The 17594-nt window shown below is 52.1% G+C and overlaps 1 protein-coding gene across 1 annotated transcript in view; it reads right to left on the minus strand.

Moving 5' to 3' along the window:
- LOC101406268 (cytosolic 10-formyltetrahydrofolate dehydrogenase) overlaps positions 1-17594 on the minus strand; it is a 59334-nt gene that overhangs the window by 20549 nt on the left and 21191 nt on the right. Inside the window, 7 exon segments of the mRNA XM_087431598.1 lie at positions 3286-3411; positions 5452-5589; positions 6516-6605; positions 7412-7513; positions 9439-9604; positions 11104-11338; positions 13385-13533. Coding sequence (XP_087287724.1) covers positions 3286-3411; positions 5452-5589; positions 6516-6605; positions 7412-7513; positions 9439-9604; positions 11104-11338; positions 13385-13511 — 984 coding nt within the window. The 5' untranslated portion in view covers positions 13512-13533.

Raw genomic sequence — 17594 nt, forward strand, 5'->3', positions numbered from 1 at the left:
GGATGGGCTCTCTGTCCACTTCAGACAGCCTGACAGTCCTGGAGTGACCGTCTCCCTGGGGATGTAAGAGCCCAGGCCACTCAGCTGCTGTTCTCATGCCCAAGTCACCTTCACCACAGCTTCCCTGGGGTCCCCACGCGAGTCCAGGGGTGGCAGGAGGACGGACGTGCCAGAGCTCAGGGTGTGGCTGGGGATCCAGAAGACAGGGCCAAGGTGCTCCCCAGCCCCCCTCAGACCTGGCCCCTCCTTGGTGCTGTCATCTGGGTTTGGGTGTCCCCAGCGTGACTCTACTGTGTGATGTTGCAGTGTGAAAGGGAGAGCAAAGTAGGGGGTAGTTCTGTGGGTGAAGGGGTGCACTGATGTAGCTCAGGAGGCCTGGGTCTTGTCCTCACTAGAAACTAGCTGGTTCTGTGCTCCTCTGTCTCAGGACCTGTGGAGAGCAGCGGAGCCCACCAGCCAGCCTCACGGACGAGCGTGCAAAGGGCAGTGACACCTGAGAGGGCAGCACTCAGTCTCCCAAGAAGACTGTTGGCGAGTCAGGAAGGGACAACTGTTCTCTGGGCAGGCTCCCGCGCAGGCCTGTCAGGACAGCGTCCGGGAGGGGCCTCATGCTCTGTCTGAGCTCCAGGCCACGGCCGGTCACTGGCCTGGATGAAGAGTGGGCAGGCCCAATCAAGACTGGCCCTCCGTGACCTCTAGCCCAACCTCTCCCTGGCTCCCTCTTTCTTTCTTGGAAAGGTGTCACAGATTTGTCCTTCTCATCCTCTGTGACCGTCAACAGCCGTGTCAAGCCACTCCCTGTATCCACTCCGTTGCTGCGGGCTCTCTGGGCCTCCTCCTGGGTCCTCAAGCCCCGGCGACGCCCTTCCCTGCACCCCCAGCTCATGTTTAAATCTTGGGCATCCTTCAGGGCCAACTGCTGCATCACCTGTTCCCCGAAACCATCACGGACTGCTCCGATGGCAGAGGCTGCCCTCCTGAGACTCCCACAGCCTGGGATCACCAGTCACCTGCTGGTGTGTGGACACGTGGCTGCACGGTGCCCATGAGATGCACCAGCCCATACGGCATGTGTGTGGAACCTCTGAGAGGCAGTGCACCCCGAAGCCACACAGCCTCATTCAGATCCTGGCTCAGCTCCTGACAAGCCATGGAGACGCATGAGCAGCCTCTTGGTGCCTCTGTTTCCTGATCCATGCATGGGGCTAGTAACAGCTGTGGGAGGAATCCTTGCGTGAGGCAGGCAGAGCGCTTGGAGTACAGAAGGAGCTCAGTAAGGGCATCGTTTGTGCCATCTGCAGTGCCCTGCATGGCCTCGGCTCAGGAGGGTGTGAGGTTGGGCTGGTCGCCCACAGCATGCCCCAGCCCACAGTGGGCACTTGGTAAGTTCTGCTGAATGGAGAACACAGGCTGACCCCTGCTATGGCCACCAGGCTGGGCCCTCTCCACCAACACAGGGTAGCTACAACCACCCACACTGGCCTCTCCACCCCATTCGCCTCCAGACCACGTCCTGAAAGAGCCCAGCCCAGCTCTGACCAGCAGGCGTAATGATAATGATGCTCACAAGGACAAAGAGAGGCGAAGACACCAGCCCCACCACCTGGGATCCAATCCCAGTACAGCCCTCATTAGCCGTGACTCCCGCCTCGCTTCCTCAGCTGGGAAGTGAAGGGAATGACAGCGCCGACTTCAGAGTTGTTATAATAACTAAATATGGGACAGTTCCTGAAGTGTTTGGAACTCAGTGTAGAGTAGCTCAGAGACTCTAGGAGGGTCTCCTTTCCTTACAACGCCCGTGAGGTTCACTGACAGCATTTACTGAGATCCTAATAGGTGCTACAAACCGACCCTTTCCAGACACGTTTTCTCCTCTCCCACCACACACGAGGGTGGTGATTCTTCCCATCGCACAGATGAAGGACACAACTGCAGCATCTTTTGACTCAGGCTTGGCTTTACAAACACACAACCGCACACCGTCCCGAGTGCCACTCGACTGTAAGCTCCAGGTCAGTTTGTCCAGCTGGCCTCTGACCCCAGGGCAAGCACAGGGCCAGGGCCGCAGCAAGTGCTCCAAGAATATCTTTTGAATAAATAGCCTTTTTTATTACAAACATTCAAAATGTTCAGCTTTCAACTAAGGAAGTTCTTGGTGCCCCCTGGAGCAGTGTGAACTCCTCGTGTCCCTCCCTTGCTGAGTCCTGCCTTCTGCACTTGTCATCGACGCCCAGTCACCCACGTGGCTGCCTCCTGGCCCACCTCCCTCCGTCACGGCCTCTGCCCTACGCTCCAGCTGCACCGCCGTCCCGAGGCTCTGAACACAGGGAGGGCCCTCCCCGCTCAGGGCCTCGGCTTTGGCTATTCCTTCTGTCTGGAAGGTTCTCCTCCAGACTCTCTCTCTCCACTTGTCTCACCTTAACCCCCACACTCGTCCAGGAAGGCCTTCCCTGACCATTCCTTCTAAAGTTGTCCCCCAGCCTCCAGGGACCTCGTTCCCATCATCACCCCTTCATAGCACTTCTCACTGCCTGAAATTATTTTATTCTTTTTCTTGGTTGTTGAGTGGCTCTCCTCCCCATGAGAAGGGACACTTCATGACATCAGGGACATTGCTTATTATCATATTCCTAGTGTCTGGCTTAGGGCCTGGCATTTGGTAGGAACTCAGTATGTATTTCTTAGATGAGTAGCTGAATACACGACTGAATGAGTGAAGGGCTGAAAATCCATCAATGCCATCTGTTCATTAACATCATGGCTTCTGGGGAGAGGGAGATGGATGGAGGGAGCAGGAAGGGCAGGAAAAGCTCTGGGAAGTGACCACTGACTGGACTTCAAGTGGAAGACACTGAGACTCAGAGAGGAAAGTGCTCTCCAGCATCACACGGGGCAGCTGGATTGGAGCCTGAGACTGCCTGACCAGCACAGGATGCTCCCTCTGGGGGAGCCTTTCTGGAAGGTTCCAGTGCACATGTTCTCATCACAGGGCCATAGGCTTGGCACCTGTCTCTCAGCTATTCCAGGGGCTTCATTTGTCAACTGTTGACATTGAGTGCTTAGAAGAGTCAGACCCAGCTGGCCAAATCCCAGGGCCTCAGTGGCAGAGGAAGGAGGGCAGGGGACATCAGGAAGCCCCAAGACCACATAGAACCAACTATGCCTGAAGCCAGCACATACACCCACAGAGGGTGCACAGCCCAACCCCAGGGAGTGTGATTCATAAAACACACGTGCAGTGCACGATCTGCCCAACCAGACGGCAGCCCTCAAGGTAGCTCTTACCCGCACAGCCTCCGCGGTGACTAGCTCTGCCTCTGTCAGCTCGAGGGCACTGCTGTCTGTTCCCTTGAAGAAGTGCGAGGCCAGGATCATCTTGCCATCCTCCAGCTGGATGTTCTTCACCAGCAGCTGCGTAAGGAAGGATTTCACAGGCCCTGTGGTCGCCCTCGTGGCAGGGAAGAAGGCACTCCACACGGGCTTCACCCGACCCTCACCAGGAGGCTCAGATCAATGATGAGGAGAAGAGTTCAGGCTGCTATTCCAGGGACAAAGAGGAAACTACAGCTCATGCCTGTCCCCGCCCCTCACTTCTCCCTGTCACTCACCCTCCACCACACTCACTTTCTTTTTAAATACAATGAGTTTATTGTTTCTATAAAAATGATGCCTACTCATTAGGCAAAAGGAGTCCATGCACTACTTTGAAAGTCAGTTGAGAAAACTCATCACCCCATAGCCCAGCTCCTAGAAACGCCCTGGAAACATCTGGCGAAGGTCATCAGATGCCCCCCTGGGGCACAGAGGTGGGAAGAGGAGTGGAGGAAGGACACGCGTAGAGGACATCGCTGTCTGATAAGAGTGGTCTACAGGAATGGTCCGCCTGACAGAACTGGAGCCAGGTTCCCTGCGTGACCCCCAGCCTGCTGTCTTTTGAAGATGTTCTGGGGCTTTCTGTGAGCTAAAGCCCAGCCAGATCCAGCTGGAGGTTCCTGAGAGAGGCTTCAACCAAGAGTCTCCACCAAGGCTGCCTCCTTTGCTTTGCTGTCCCTGTGAATATCAGGGAGCACACAGTCAGGAGCCCCCTAGAGCCCCTCCCAGCTGGTGCCCCCATCCTCCAGCTGCTGCAAGGGTGGGCTGTTAGTGGCCTACACCTGCACCCTCCTCAATCGCTGTTGGCGTACAAGCATGGTCCTGCACAGAGAGGCCCAGGGGCTGTGCCTCCTTGCCCTCCACCCCAGCCCAGGGCAGCGGAAAGTGAGGACTGAGTGACGTGAGGGTGCGGGTCAAAATCGGTAGATGCAATTCCTGTTGCAGAGACCGGGGCCCTGGGGTCAGACCAGGGCTGGACTGCTCTGGAACCCATGTCTGTGCTCAGCATCATCCTTAGTCTTAGCCCGTTTTCCGCATTGTACACGATTTTCCAAGAGCACTCCCTGGGTAAATCACGCGCCTGAGAACTCCCGCCTCAGACGCTGCCTCTAGGGACCCTGATCCAAGACAGATATCGGTCAGGAATCCCTAAAACACCCACCCACTGTGACTCACAGACACTGATGGCAGTGCACGGCAGGATGGGCCCCCTGAGCGAGCAAACGCCAGTCCCAGGTAAAGCTGCTCCCCACTCCACCTGCCTGCACACAGCGGGCGTAGCCGAGGTCAGCATCCATGGGTTTGCTGAAATTCCCATAAGTGCTCGGAGACCCCTGCCTGTCCTCCTTCTTCCCTGCCCCTACTCGACCACTGCGTGGAGTGAGCATTAATGGCAGAGTACCGCGCCAACTCGTGGGCCTTGGAGCCCGAAGGTGAGGCTTTGCATCTCAGCTCTGCCGCGGACTAGCTCGAGTGACCCGGGGCAGCTTATTTAAATTCCGGTGCTTCAGTTTTCTCTTCTGTAAAATGGCTGTAATATTAATACATATCTCACAGGGCTGTTGGGAAAATTAAATCTAATACATACGACTTGTTTTAAAACAGTGTGTACAGAAAGTGCTCCATAATATTAGCTGTTACTCTGAGTTGCTGAGTCTGCTAATAGGAATCAGAGCATGTTACGGGCCTGGCATGGCACCCCTGTTCAAAAAGGACACTGAGGCACAGAGGTTCCGTGACCATACCCGGTTGCACTTGGACACTCTGTAGAACTAAAAGGAGGCCCCCAGTTCAGGGCTCCCTGGAGAGGGCTTCTCCTTGATTCCGACACCCTCCCAGGGCACCCAGCGCTGGCCCAGGCGCCTGGTCAGGAAGAGCTAAGGGGCTGGCCTCCCCAGAACACGGAAGCTGGCCGACCCAGCAGGGGGCAGTTTTCCGGATGCTTGGAGCCCGCGGTCTCATGTTCTCCTGTTTTCTCCAGAGCAGCCTGGGGTCTAACTGCGGGGCCCGAGCCCCTGGACAGGAGTGTGTGTGGCCTGAGCCTACAGTGTGGACGCGTGGCCGCAGCAGCGCCGTTACCATTCTGTCGTCATTCCCGAAGAGCACGAGTCCGGCTTTGGTGACCAGCCCCGGCCGATGGGCTCCCGGGATGGGCAGCGCTTCTCCCTCGGGTACCAGGCCCGTGGTGTTCAGCGTTGAGTTGAAAAACGTCAGCTTCTGTCGAGGACAGGAAAACCAAAAGAAGATGGTGGCTGGGAAGAAGCCCCATGCCGGCAGCCAGGCAGGGCTGAGCAGAGCTCGGGGGACAAGGGGCCGGGACAGCGGCAGCAGCAGAGCACAGCTCCGACAACTCTGCCTCCAGGGACACAGACAAGACCCGGAGGAGCCTCGGCGGCTCAGGGAGCCCTCAAACTCCGTGTACCCCAGGCCCTTTGTACGGCTGTGGCCTCAGACCTCAGGTGGACAGACATCAGGAGAAAATCTGCTTAAGGCATCATGGAGTGAGGACACTTGCCCTGGGGATATCACCAAGCACCAGTCACTTTGCAAAGGGTCTTGTGGCAAGGGCAGCAGAGAGATTCCCAAGACACAGACTGGGCAGTTGGTCAGTGGTCAGGGGTTTGGACAATGCAGGGCTTCGTAGCGGACAGGACTGCCCTCCATGGAGCACAGATGAAGGTCCCTGCTCACAGTCCTGCCAGCCCCTGATGTCTCACAAGAGCCTGTGAGCCCCGGGGCTCCCCGTCTTCAGCATCTGGCCTGCCCACTGCTCAGTCCCTATTCTGAGCATGCTGCCCTTTCCCCTTGGGGGGCCAAGTCAGAGCTGGACTTGGGGTCTCTGTGAGCCTAGGGGTGAGAGTCAAAATATTTTACAACCAATACAGCTCAACCCCAGGGTTGCTGCAGGCCTGAAGGCCTCGAGCTGTGCTGGACCTTTACCCTTCAGCCGCCAGGGTATCTGACGGATGGTAGATAGGTCTCATGGCCCTGGGGGAGGGGCCAAAGTGGCTGGGGGCACTTGAGTGGGGCTGGGGGTCAGGGCAGCGGTGACTTGCCAACCAGCTCAAACATATTTTGATAGTTTTGCAGCCAGTGGGGCACACCAGTGCACCCAGCCCAATCCCTGCCACGCACGAACACACCTGCCCACAGGCCTCTGTCCAGGCACCTGGCACCTTGTCATTCCCGCGGATCCAGTTATGAATGGCCTCTGCTGGCTGCTCCCAGTTGATCTGTGGACAGAACGTGTGTGCTCAGCTGGTCTCAGCCCACTTCCTGAACATCTGGACAACACCTCTGCCCTCCCCTGCCTTCCCCTCCTGCCTTGCTAACCCCTGGACAGTGGGTGGAGCCCAGGGGAGGGCACTGGGAAGTCCACTTCCAATCAGACACAAGTCTGAGTCCTGAACTGGGCTGCGCCTCTCCCTGGTGCCCCAGTTCTGGGGGTTCTGACCCCCAGTCTTTCACCGGTAGGGTAAACTTCAGGATGGTTTGGGGAAGATAATGTTCTGTTGTTGTTAAGATGGCCAAGGCCCTACACAGAGCCCCAGCACAAAGCACAGGCCCATCCCCTGGGCCCCCCAACAGGTTCTCCTCACCTACGGGGCTCACATAGACCCCCACAGAGCACCCATTAGCCCTGAGCAGAGATACAGCCCATAGGCCCCCAAGGCTCCCCTCCCTGTGACAGCTCCATGGAACTGATTCTCTCTTGTGCCTCATCTTAGAGACTTCTGGCACTATAGCTGATTTTCACATTCCTCATCCCCCAGCTCTTCTCCCTGGGGCCCTGCCTGCCCATTCCTCCTAAAGAGGAACAGGGAGGAGCCGGATGGACCCGGCTCCCTGCCAGTCTAGGTGCCACATGCCTCCTCCTCCACGGCTCTGCTCATGCGTCCCCCACCTGGGCTGCCCTCTCCTCTGGCCGTAAACAATCACAGCCTGACCACCCAGTCTCAACTCCAGCTTTCCCAGGACGTCCTCTGCACGCCAGCTCTGCACAGGCAGGCTTCAGGGTGGGCAGGGCCCTGGCACTCACCTTGGCTGTTTCCTTCTTCTGAATGCCCTCATAGGTGGCTCCTTCCTCCGGCTGAGGGAGTCTGGGGGCTCTGCCCTCAGCGATCAGCCTCACAGCCTGCACCTGGGGAGACCTGGTCAGTTGGCATCCCCAGCATTTGGACCCTCCCCTTACTCCTGGCCCCTGGGTTCACAGTGAGTCTGGACCCTCCCCACCCTGACCAGACTTGCCCAGCACCACCCCTGGCACACAACAGGCCCCCGAGAGAGATCTGCCTGAATCTAACTCCAACCTGTACAATGGGCGCAAAACTCACCTTCTCTCCCATGCTAGGTTTTAGAATATTATATAGAAGATCTTAGATCTTCTGAGATCTTAGAAGATTATATAAACTACAGAGCCCTGTACAGGTATAACACACACACAAATTTCCATGTTTTTATCTAACACCTTCCCTGTCTTTTAAGGAGAATGGATGCTGAGCCCTGGGATGGGTTTGGAGGTCTGAGATTAAGCAGGAAGCAGTTTCTCTGTTAAAAAGAAGAGGAAGGTTGTGGCGGAAGGAACCAGGGCAGAAGGAGAGCCCGGGAGCCCAGCCCACTGTAACGGAGGGCCTGTGGGGAGCGCGCCCAGAAACACTGGGCTGAGAAGTGATGCGAGTGTCAGAAATGTGGAGCAGGACCGCAGTGGAGTGCTCTGTGGTGACGGACACATTCTACATCTGCTCTGTCCAACACACTGCCATCAGCTGCGGGTAGTTACTGGGGACTTGGAATGCAGCGAGTGAGACTGAGGAATTCAATTTTTAATTAGAATTTATTTTAATTAATTGAATAGCCTCCAGTGACTAGCAGCTGCCATATTGGACAGCGCAGCCCTAAAGGGTGTTTTCAGTAGTTTCAGTGGGATGTGCAAGATAACCAACTTTTCTGTCTCTCATTTCAGATCTCCAGCATGTCTATTTTGCTCACCCCTTTTGTGAGAAAATGGATTCCGTGGGAGATAATACAAAGAGGCAACTAGTTGAACACAGCCTGAAAAATGAAAGGCAGCTGGTAGGAGATAGGAGCCGAGGGCAAGGGGCAGCTGACACCCGCGCAGGGGGGCATTTTTACGTCAGTGTTATGCTTATGGCTACACCCAGACAGTGAATGCTCTCCTCCTGGAGACTTGTTCCTGTCTGACTCCTGCCTGCTGCTGGAATCAATGAGAAGCTCGAATGTGTCTGCCTTTGGCCATCACTGGCTGGCCTCCTCCCCCTGGACCACCAGCAGCCCCAGAGACACACCAACCCCTATGGGGTCAGGTCCCATGAGGCCTGCCTAACTGTCTCTGAATCAGTCATTCTCGACTGTCCTCCTCTGGTAACAGAACGCTCCCTTCTGCAGAGAACTCAGCCCACGCAACTACAACTGGGCCACCCTTCCCCAAGGGCCACAGCAGGAAGCATGTGACTGAGGCTGGCCAATCAGAGTACCCCAGCATCCTGGCCAGTGATTGGCTCGGGGTGATCACATGACCTAAGATCAGCCAATCAGGGTCTTTTCTGATTTTTCATTCATGAGAAAGAGGGTTTCTCTTCCACTAGAATCAAGAGATATAAGCTTCGAGCTACCAGTGACTCTTTCCTCCCATTTGAGAGCAGCCAACCTGAGGATGAAGCTAATCAAACAGAAAAGTAGAATCGAAGGCTGAAGAAACAGAGAGAAGTAGAATCCTAGCAACATGGCTTAAGCCTCTGGACCCAGCCATGCTTGATGCCATCCCTGCCTTTAGTCTCCTCTATTAAATGAGCCCAAAACATCCCCTTTTTGGCTAAAGCTTTTTGAGTTGAGTTCTGTCATTGTATACAAAAGTCTCGCCTAGTATATTATATGCCCTAATCCTGCCTCTTTGAAACCCTGAAATGAGAGTGCTCTCTCTCCAGAATCCTGGAATTGGGGAACAGATTCCTGGCCAGCTCCGGGGCAGCAGGCTGGGCCTAGAGAGGGCGCTGGGACAGAGAGGCCCTGTGGGCACATGTGGCATGGCCGGCTCCCTGCCCTTACCATCCCTTTGACGCCTTCCGGGAAGAGGAAGCGGTTGTACAGAGTGCTCACGGTGTCATCTGGGAGGATCTCGCACTCCTTCTGGAGCAGAAGGTCCCCAGTATCCAGACCATCGTCCGCCCAGAAGATGGTAAACCCCCCTTTTTTGTCTCCGTGAATAAGGGTCCTAGGGAGGAGAAGAGGGTGAGAAGAGGCAAACCCTGAGTCCAGGAGGAAGGACGCCCTAGGGGCAGCCCCTGTGGCCCCTGCCACCCTCCAGCACACCCCCTTCTCACCCCACCCCCAGGCAGGAGCAATACCTGCTCTGGCAAGAGCTGGAAGGAGAAGGAAAATGGTATTTATTGACACTAACCATGTGCCAGGTACTGTGCTAAAAGCCCTATATGCTTTTTGTAACTTAATCCTCACAACAGGTGTAAGTCTCCCCTTTTACAGATGAGGAAACTGAGGCCCAGAGAGGTGAAGATGTGCCAGAGGTCAGGGAGCTTGAATTCCAGTCTGACTACAAACCCACTGTCTCCTCCCAGCTCAGATGTCTCCCCTCCTGACCACCCATCAGACATACCATGCTGTTTAGTCACATGTCACTGAACAACGGAAATATGTTCTGAGAAATGAGTTAGGCGATTTCACAGTTGTGCAAACATCACTGAGTGTACTGAAGGGGAACAAAATTTGCCTTTCCCAAATGTGTCTCTTTAATATGAGGATGACTTTAGGCTGATTATTTTTAAGAAACAAAAGACTTTGCAAGTTTTTCTTGTTACCTTCCTCTTAACTGCCTAAAAGAATGCAGATAAAGAAACCTGTCTCAGGAGGCGGGCTCTCACCTCAGCATCTCATGAACTGGGTAGTAGACAGGGAGGACCCTAGAAAAGCCTGTTTGTTGGGCTCCCCTCTGTGTTCTTCTGCTTCTATGTGGCCAAACACTTGCTTTCCAAACGTTTGCTCCTTTTCACCTACCTGTGAATTGCCTTCCTTCCCTTTGAAGTCCCTGACTCTTCCCCACCCCTAACATCTTCTTTTGTCTTTAGCTGAGGATGGTATTGAAGGTGTGGGCTTCGCCCATTTTGGCAAGTTACTCAGTTTTATTGGCTTTCTCCCATGCATACATGTTATTAAACTTTTGTTTGTTTTTCTCCTGTTAGTCTGTCTCATGTCAATTTAATTCTTGGACCAGCCAGAAGAACCTAGAAGCATAGAGGAAAATTTCTTTCTCCCCTACGGCACTTACACAAACCTAGATGGTATAGCCACACCTAGGCTATGTGGTACTAATCCTATGGGACCACTGTTGTATATGCCGTCTGTCATTGACGGAAACATTGTCAAGCATCGTCACGGCACACGATGGTATTCTCCTTTAAGAACTTATTATCTCAGACTATCTGGTTCAGGTGATCCTAGACTCCATCTCTATCTCCTTCCAAGTGGGGTGCTGCTGAGAGTACAGCAGCAGATGCAGGTCAGAGCAGGCCTCTGGGCACACTGCCTGGGTTGGTGCCCCCAGCAGCCTCCTGGGTGCCCTCAGGCGAACCCCTTAACCTGCCCCGTCCCAGTGGTCCCCGCTGCAGGATGGGAACACTGACTTGCTCGCTTCGAAGTTTGCTGTGGGAATGCAGAGTGCCTGGTGATGCCTGTCCCCCATTTTTTGCCCTGTCTCACCAGTTGATGGCCGAGGCCCCTCGGTGCCGGGGGAGCAGACTTGGGTGGTAGATGATGGAGCCATGGCAGGGGGCGCTGATGACCTCCATGGGGATGAACTGGCTGCAGAAGGGCAGGACGTTGAGCTCAGCGCCCAAAGCCTGGTATTTCGCCACCACGTCGGGCAGAGCCTGTCCTCTCGTCCGCCAGCGGGGAAACTTGAACACTGGCACTCCATCCTTCTCGGCCTCTAGGCCTGTGGGACAGCAGGTGAGAAACTGGCCCCTCCTTGCACTCACCCACACACGGCCACCACTGCCTTCCCAGCACAGTGGCTCCTGGACCTTCTCTCCAGGCCTGTCCTTCCTCCCCTCCCCTGCTGCCCCACCAGGCTCCACTGGGCAGCACAGCGGGGCAGCACCAGCTGAGGGTGAGGTCTGAGGGACTGCTCTGCCTGGACTGACTTCTGCCGACTGCCCAGACGTCTGCGCGCCTCCCCTCCTAGACCCTGGTGACACTGACGGCGGACCCCTTCACCTCCTGCTGCTCCTGCAGCCTCGCCATGCTGGTCACCACGTTAGTGTCTCTCCACCCTTCTACTGGTCTCTGGGGTGGCGCCTGGGACCCTGCAAACTGCATATCTGCCTCGTCAGCTGCTCCCTGTTAAGTGCTGCCAATAAGAGCAGCTCGAGGGAGACTGAAAGGCTGAGGGAGAAGGGGAGAGAAGAGGGTGGAGGGGCTCCTCCTTTCTGTAGGGCTCCTGTCCTGTGAGCATCATTTTGGCCTCACCTCTTCACCCCAGTGGCAGCAGTGCCTTCCCAGAGCAGCGGCTGAATCCGTTTGCAGTTTTCCCAGTATCTGCAGAACTAGCCTCAATGTACAGCCCCCCACCGTGTCTGCACTCCAAGGTCCAGCTCCCAGCCTACAAGGGCCCCTCTTCCCACCCAGTTACCGGCACCCATGAGCAGCCCTCCTCACAGGGCTGAATTACAGCCCCCCAAGCTTCCAAATTTTAGTAGTTACAGCTCCTTCCCTCTGTTTCTCCAGGCTTGGAGGTGGCAGCTGCCTCCTGTGGTCACTACCCCGCTACCTGACAGTTCTCTTTTGCCTGCCCCTCCTCAGCACCGAACAAACACTTCCTTGTACTCGGTTCTTTGTTAGAACGCCTGGCGTGATGTCTGGCCCCCGAATGGACCTGACCCATTCTCTGGCCCCTCTGGCTCTGTGCCCTGCATTCAGGGGTGTTGAGGGAGGGTGGGATCAATGTGAGCAGACTGGACTGTGCTTGCAAAAGTTTTCCCCTCTGTGACAAGGGAATATTTCTGCAGGACATCTGAGGTCAAGGTCAAGTAGTGGCCCCAGCCAGGCTCTGTCTGGGTCCAGGCTCAGAGGCTGGTGTCAGTGGTCACTTAGTGCCTAGGGGCAGGGCTCAGGCTGTAGTGGGCTCAGGCTGTGTCACGGGTCACACTGGGGTCAAGTCTGAGACTGAGGCCTGGCTGGCATTGGGGCTGTGCTGGAGCTGAGTCCAGGGTCAGCCTGCACTTCTAGATCTGGAAAGACTCACTCTGCCTTATGAACCAAACCCTTGTGCCTGGCCAGCCTCGTGAGGCTCCTTTCCTGATCTGGCCTTCCGTCCTTCAGCCGGCCCCACATTCTGCATCCATCAGGCCTGAGAAGGACTCGTGAGTGTCCCTGAATGGCTGTTCATCTGAGCTGAGGCCCCTGCATCCTGCTGTGCTGCTGGGTTTCCCAGCTCAGAGGCTAGTGATTCTCAACCTGTGCTCCCCCTAGTGCCAGGGGTGTCAGCATCACCCCGGAAACTTGCTAGAAATGCAAATTCTCAGGCCCCACCCCATCCCTCTGAACAGAAATGCCCAGGGTGGGACTCAGCACTCTATGTCACAGGCCTCCTAGTGACGGGGATGTGCTCACGTCCGAGAATGCTGACCCACAGTGACTCCTGCCTGCCAGCCCTTTCAGAGCCTGGGTGCTGGGGTCAGAGAAGCCTGGAGTGGTCAGACAGCTGGGCCCTGGGAGAAACCTGGGCTTCTCCATGGCCCTTTTCCAGGACACAAACCCCATCCCATGATCGGCAAGGAGGGGGTCTCCACTTTGTTCCAGAAAAGCCCGGCAGCCAGTTGGCACCCGAGCAGGATTCAAGGTGGACTACGTACAGCTGCCTCCAGCCAGGAATGCCCACGACCCCTCCACAAGACCCTGCAGGCTTCTGCTCCCGCCCACTGCCCACTGCTACCCGCCTGCCTGGGCACGCCTTTTCTCTGCTCCCGGGCCACCCACTCACCCAGAGGATCCGCCTTCCCATCTTTGTCTGGGACCGTGAACACGCCCACGACCTCATGGCCCTCCTTCCTCAGGTGGCAGTAAACTTCCTGGCCGAACAGGCTCTGCCCGATCACTGCGATCTTCATGGCAGCAGGTGAATCAGAGGACCTGGGGAAGGAAGAAGGCCACAGTGTTCCAGAGGGCTCCCTGGCCTTGGGAGCTGGCCCTGGTCCGAGTAGGGGCAGCTGCACAGCCCTCGCCTGCCCTGCTCCTGCCCAACCCCTTGGGGCCACCTCTGGAGCTCCATGGGTGGTAGGCATCTGCAGGGAGATTGCCACTGTGAAGGTTCTCAATGCGGGATGTTAGATGGCGCAGTGGGTGCATCAGCTGGTGACTGTCGATTGTGGGATTCCTCCTTGAAGCCCTCCCAACTGGCGTGGAACGCTGGGTATAAGTCCTCTGAGATAGATTTGAGCATATTTCTGTAACCAACCAATTCTGTGACCACACATCAAGTCACATCAAGCCTGAGTTCCCTCATTTTGAATGAGAAAGATGCCACATTCCTCAAATGGCTTTGAGCCTACAAGGCCAGGTTATTGCCCTGAGCCAGGGAGCAGCAGGGGGCCGGAGCGCCTGCCCACTTGGGCCTCATGGAAGAGGGTGCCTGGGTGGACAGGCCCTGAGCACTGAAGCTGGGGCAGGAAGTGGAATGGGGTGCCCTGGCCTGGCCAAGAAGGAAGATGTACTGAGTGACACATAGCTAGATTATGCAAATATCTCCCAAGCTTGGTCATTCATTTGCTGTACTCACATCTGTAAAACCTGTTATTCACGTGTATATGTCCTTAAATTGTCCATTTACAAAAATACACATATTTTTTGGAAAATTTAATTAAAGTATTACATACTTCATACACACAAAAAAGTGCACAAATTATAGGTGTGTAGCTCAATGAATTTTCACAAACTGAACACACCCCTGTAATCAGCACTCAGAGGAGAAATGCTGCGGAAGCCCCCTTGAGACTCTTCCATTCACTACCCCAACTACGAGTAACCAGACTTTGAACAACATTGAATAGTTTTGCCTACCATTTTCTTTATTTTATATATATTCGATTCATGTAAATGGATTCATACAGTGTAATGTTTTATGGATTTTTTTCTGACAGCATTATAGATGCTGTTGCACGTGGTTGTACTGTGTTCATTCTCATTGCTGCATAGTATTTCATCGTATCAATGTAAATAAATACATTTATTTATCCATTCTACTGTGGATGGACATTTGGGTAGTTTTCAGTTTAAGGCTATTACCAACAGGGATACTGCAAAGATTCTGCCATGTGGTTCTTACTGAATATATGTTCACATTCTGTTGTGTTTGTACCCAGGAGTGGAATTCCTGGCCACAGGTATGAAAGTCTTCAGCCTCGGCAGATTCTGGTGGTTGTACCAATTTCCACTTCCATGTGCTCTGCATCATGGCCTTGTGTCATGCTCATTTTGCTATTTTGCTATGACAGATACTTGTCTCACTGGGGTTTAATTTGCAATTCCCTGGTGACTAATGAAGCTGAGCATGTTTTCCTGTGTTTATTGGCCATTTAGAGATTTTTTTGTGGGAATTGCCTCTTCAAGTCTTTTGTCTGTTTTTTCCATTGGGTGGTCTTTTCCTTACTGATTTGCAGGAGGATTGTTTTTTTGTTCATTTCTTTTTGTTTTGTTTTGTTTCTAAGCAATTTAGACTGAGTCCTTTGTCAGATATGTTTATGGAAAATATCTTCTCCAATTCTGTGGCTTGCCTTTTTCACTCTGTCATGGTGTCTTTTGATGAACACAAGTTTTTAAACTCGATATGCTATACTTTATCAAAATTTCCCTTTACGGTTAGTGGTTTTTGTACTTTACTTGAGGAATCTTTGCCTAGTCCAAGTTCATGGGGATGTTCTCTCTGTCTTCTAAAATCTTTTTTTGTTTGACAAAGGAGCAAAGACTATCCAATGGAATGGAAAAGATAGTTTTTCAATGAATGGTGCTGGAACAACTGGACATACACATGCAAAAAAACAAAAACAAAAACAAAAACGAATCTAGGCACAGACCATACATCCTTCACAAAAATTAACTCAAAATGGATCACAGACCTAAATATAAAACACAAAACTATAAAACTGCTAGAAGATAACACAGGAGAAAACCTAGGTGACCTTGGGTATGCACTGACTTTTTAGATACAACACCTAAGGCAGGATTCATGAAAGAAAACACTGATAAGCTGAATGTCATTAAGATTAAAAACTTCTGTTCTATGAAAGACATTGTCAAGAGAATGAGAAGACAAGCCACTGACTGGGAGAAGATGTTTGCAAAAGACACATCTGATAAAAAACTTTTACCCAAAATATACAGAGAACTCTTAAAACTCAACAATAAGAAAACATTAAAAAATGCACCAAAGACCTTAACAGACACCTCACCAAAGATGATATACAGATGAAAAATAAGCATATGAAAAGATGCTCCACATCATATGTCATCAGGAAAATGCAAATTAAAACAACAATGAGATACTACACACCCATTAGAATGGCCAAATCCAGAACAATGACCACACCAAATGCTGGCCAGGATGTGGAGCAACAGCAACTCTCATTCACTGCTGATGGGGGTGCAAAAATGGTACAGCCACTTTGGAAGACAGTTTGGCAGTTTCTTACAAAACTAAACATTCTCATACAGTATGATCCAGCAATCACACTCCTTACCCAAAGGAGTCGAAAACTTATGTGCACACAAAAACCCACACACAGATGTTTACAGCAGCTTTTTCATGATTACCAAAACTGGGAAGCAACCAAAATGTCCTTCAGTGGGTGAGATAAATAAACTGCGGTACATCTAGACAATGGTACATTATTCATTGCTAAAAAGAAACAAGCCATCAAGCCGTGAAAAGATATAGAGGAAACTTAAATGCGTATCACTAAGTGAAAGAATCCAATCTGAAAAAGACTACTTACTGTATGATTCCAACTATAGGACATTCTGGAAAAGGTGAAACTATGGAGACAGTGAAAAGACAGTGGTTACCAGCAGGAGTTGGGGTGGGGGAGGGATGAATAGGAGGAGAACAGAGGATTTTTAGGGCAGTGACAATACTCTGTATGATACCATAATGATGGATACATGTCATTATACATGTGTCCAAACCCATTGAATGTACAACCCCCAGAGTGAACCTTGATGTAAACTACGGACTCTGGGTGATACTATTGTGTCAATGTACATTCAGCAATTGTAACAAATGTACCAGTCTGGTGGGAGGTGTTGATAATGGGAAGGCTGTGCATGAGTAGGGGTGGGGGTATACAAGAAATCTCTGTAACTTCCCCTTAATTTTGCTGTGAACTTAAAACTTCTCTAAAAAAATAAAGTCTTAATTTTAAAAAGGGAGAAGTTAGAAAAAAAATTCTATTGTTTTGCTTTTCATAGTTATATTTACAATCTTTCTGGAATTGTTTTTTGTGTACAGTGTGAGGTAGAAGTCCAGAAATATTTTTCCAGGACCATATATGGGTAAATCTATCTATGAACCTATATTCTGCTCCATTGTCAGTTTGTCCATCTTTATGTTTACTGTAGCTTTTAAAAAAAATTTGTTATAGTAGTAAAAGATACATAACATACAACTTGCCATGTTAACCATTTCTAAGTGTACAATTAGTGGTCTTATTTACATTCACAGAGTGTGCAAGCATTATGACTGACTATTTCCAAAACTATTTCATTACCCCAATGGAAACTTTGTATCTATTAAGCAATAACTTCCCATTCCCCACCATCACCAACAGCCCCTGTTAACCTGTAATCTACTTTTTGGCTCTGTAAATTTGCCTATTCTTGGTATCGCATGTAAGTAGAATTGTACAATATTTGTCCTTTTGTATCTGGCATATTGCACTTAGCATAATGCTTTCAAGTTTTAAACATGTTGTAGCATGCATCAGAACTTCATTCCTTTTTATTTTATGTTTTATTCCTTAAATATATATAATATATATATTTCCTTACGTTTTATCCCATATATATAGTGTATATATATTTCCTTGTGTGTGTGTGTATGTCTGTATACATCCATTTATCTGTTGATGCACACTTGGGCTTTTTCCACCTTTTGGCTCTTGTGAATAATGCTGCATTGAACATTGACATACAGGTATCTG

This window comes from Ceratotherium simum, chromosome 5, assembly GCF_057802395.1.
Source record: "Ceratotherium simum simum isolate JZ-2026a chromosome 5, ASM5780239v1, whole genome shotgun sequence".
Lineage (NCBI taxonomy): Eukaryota > Metazoa > Chordata > Mammalia > Perissodactyla > Rhinocerotidae > Ceratotherium > Ceratotherium simum.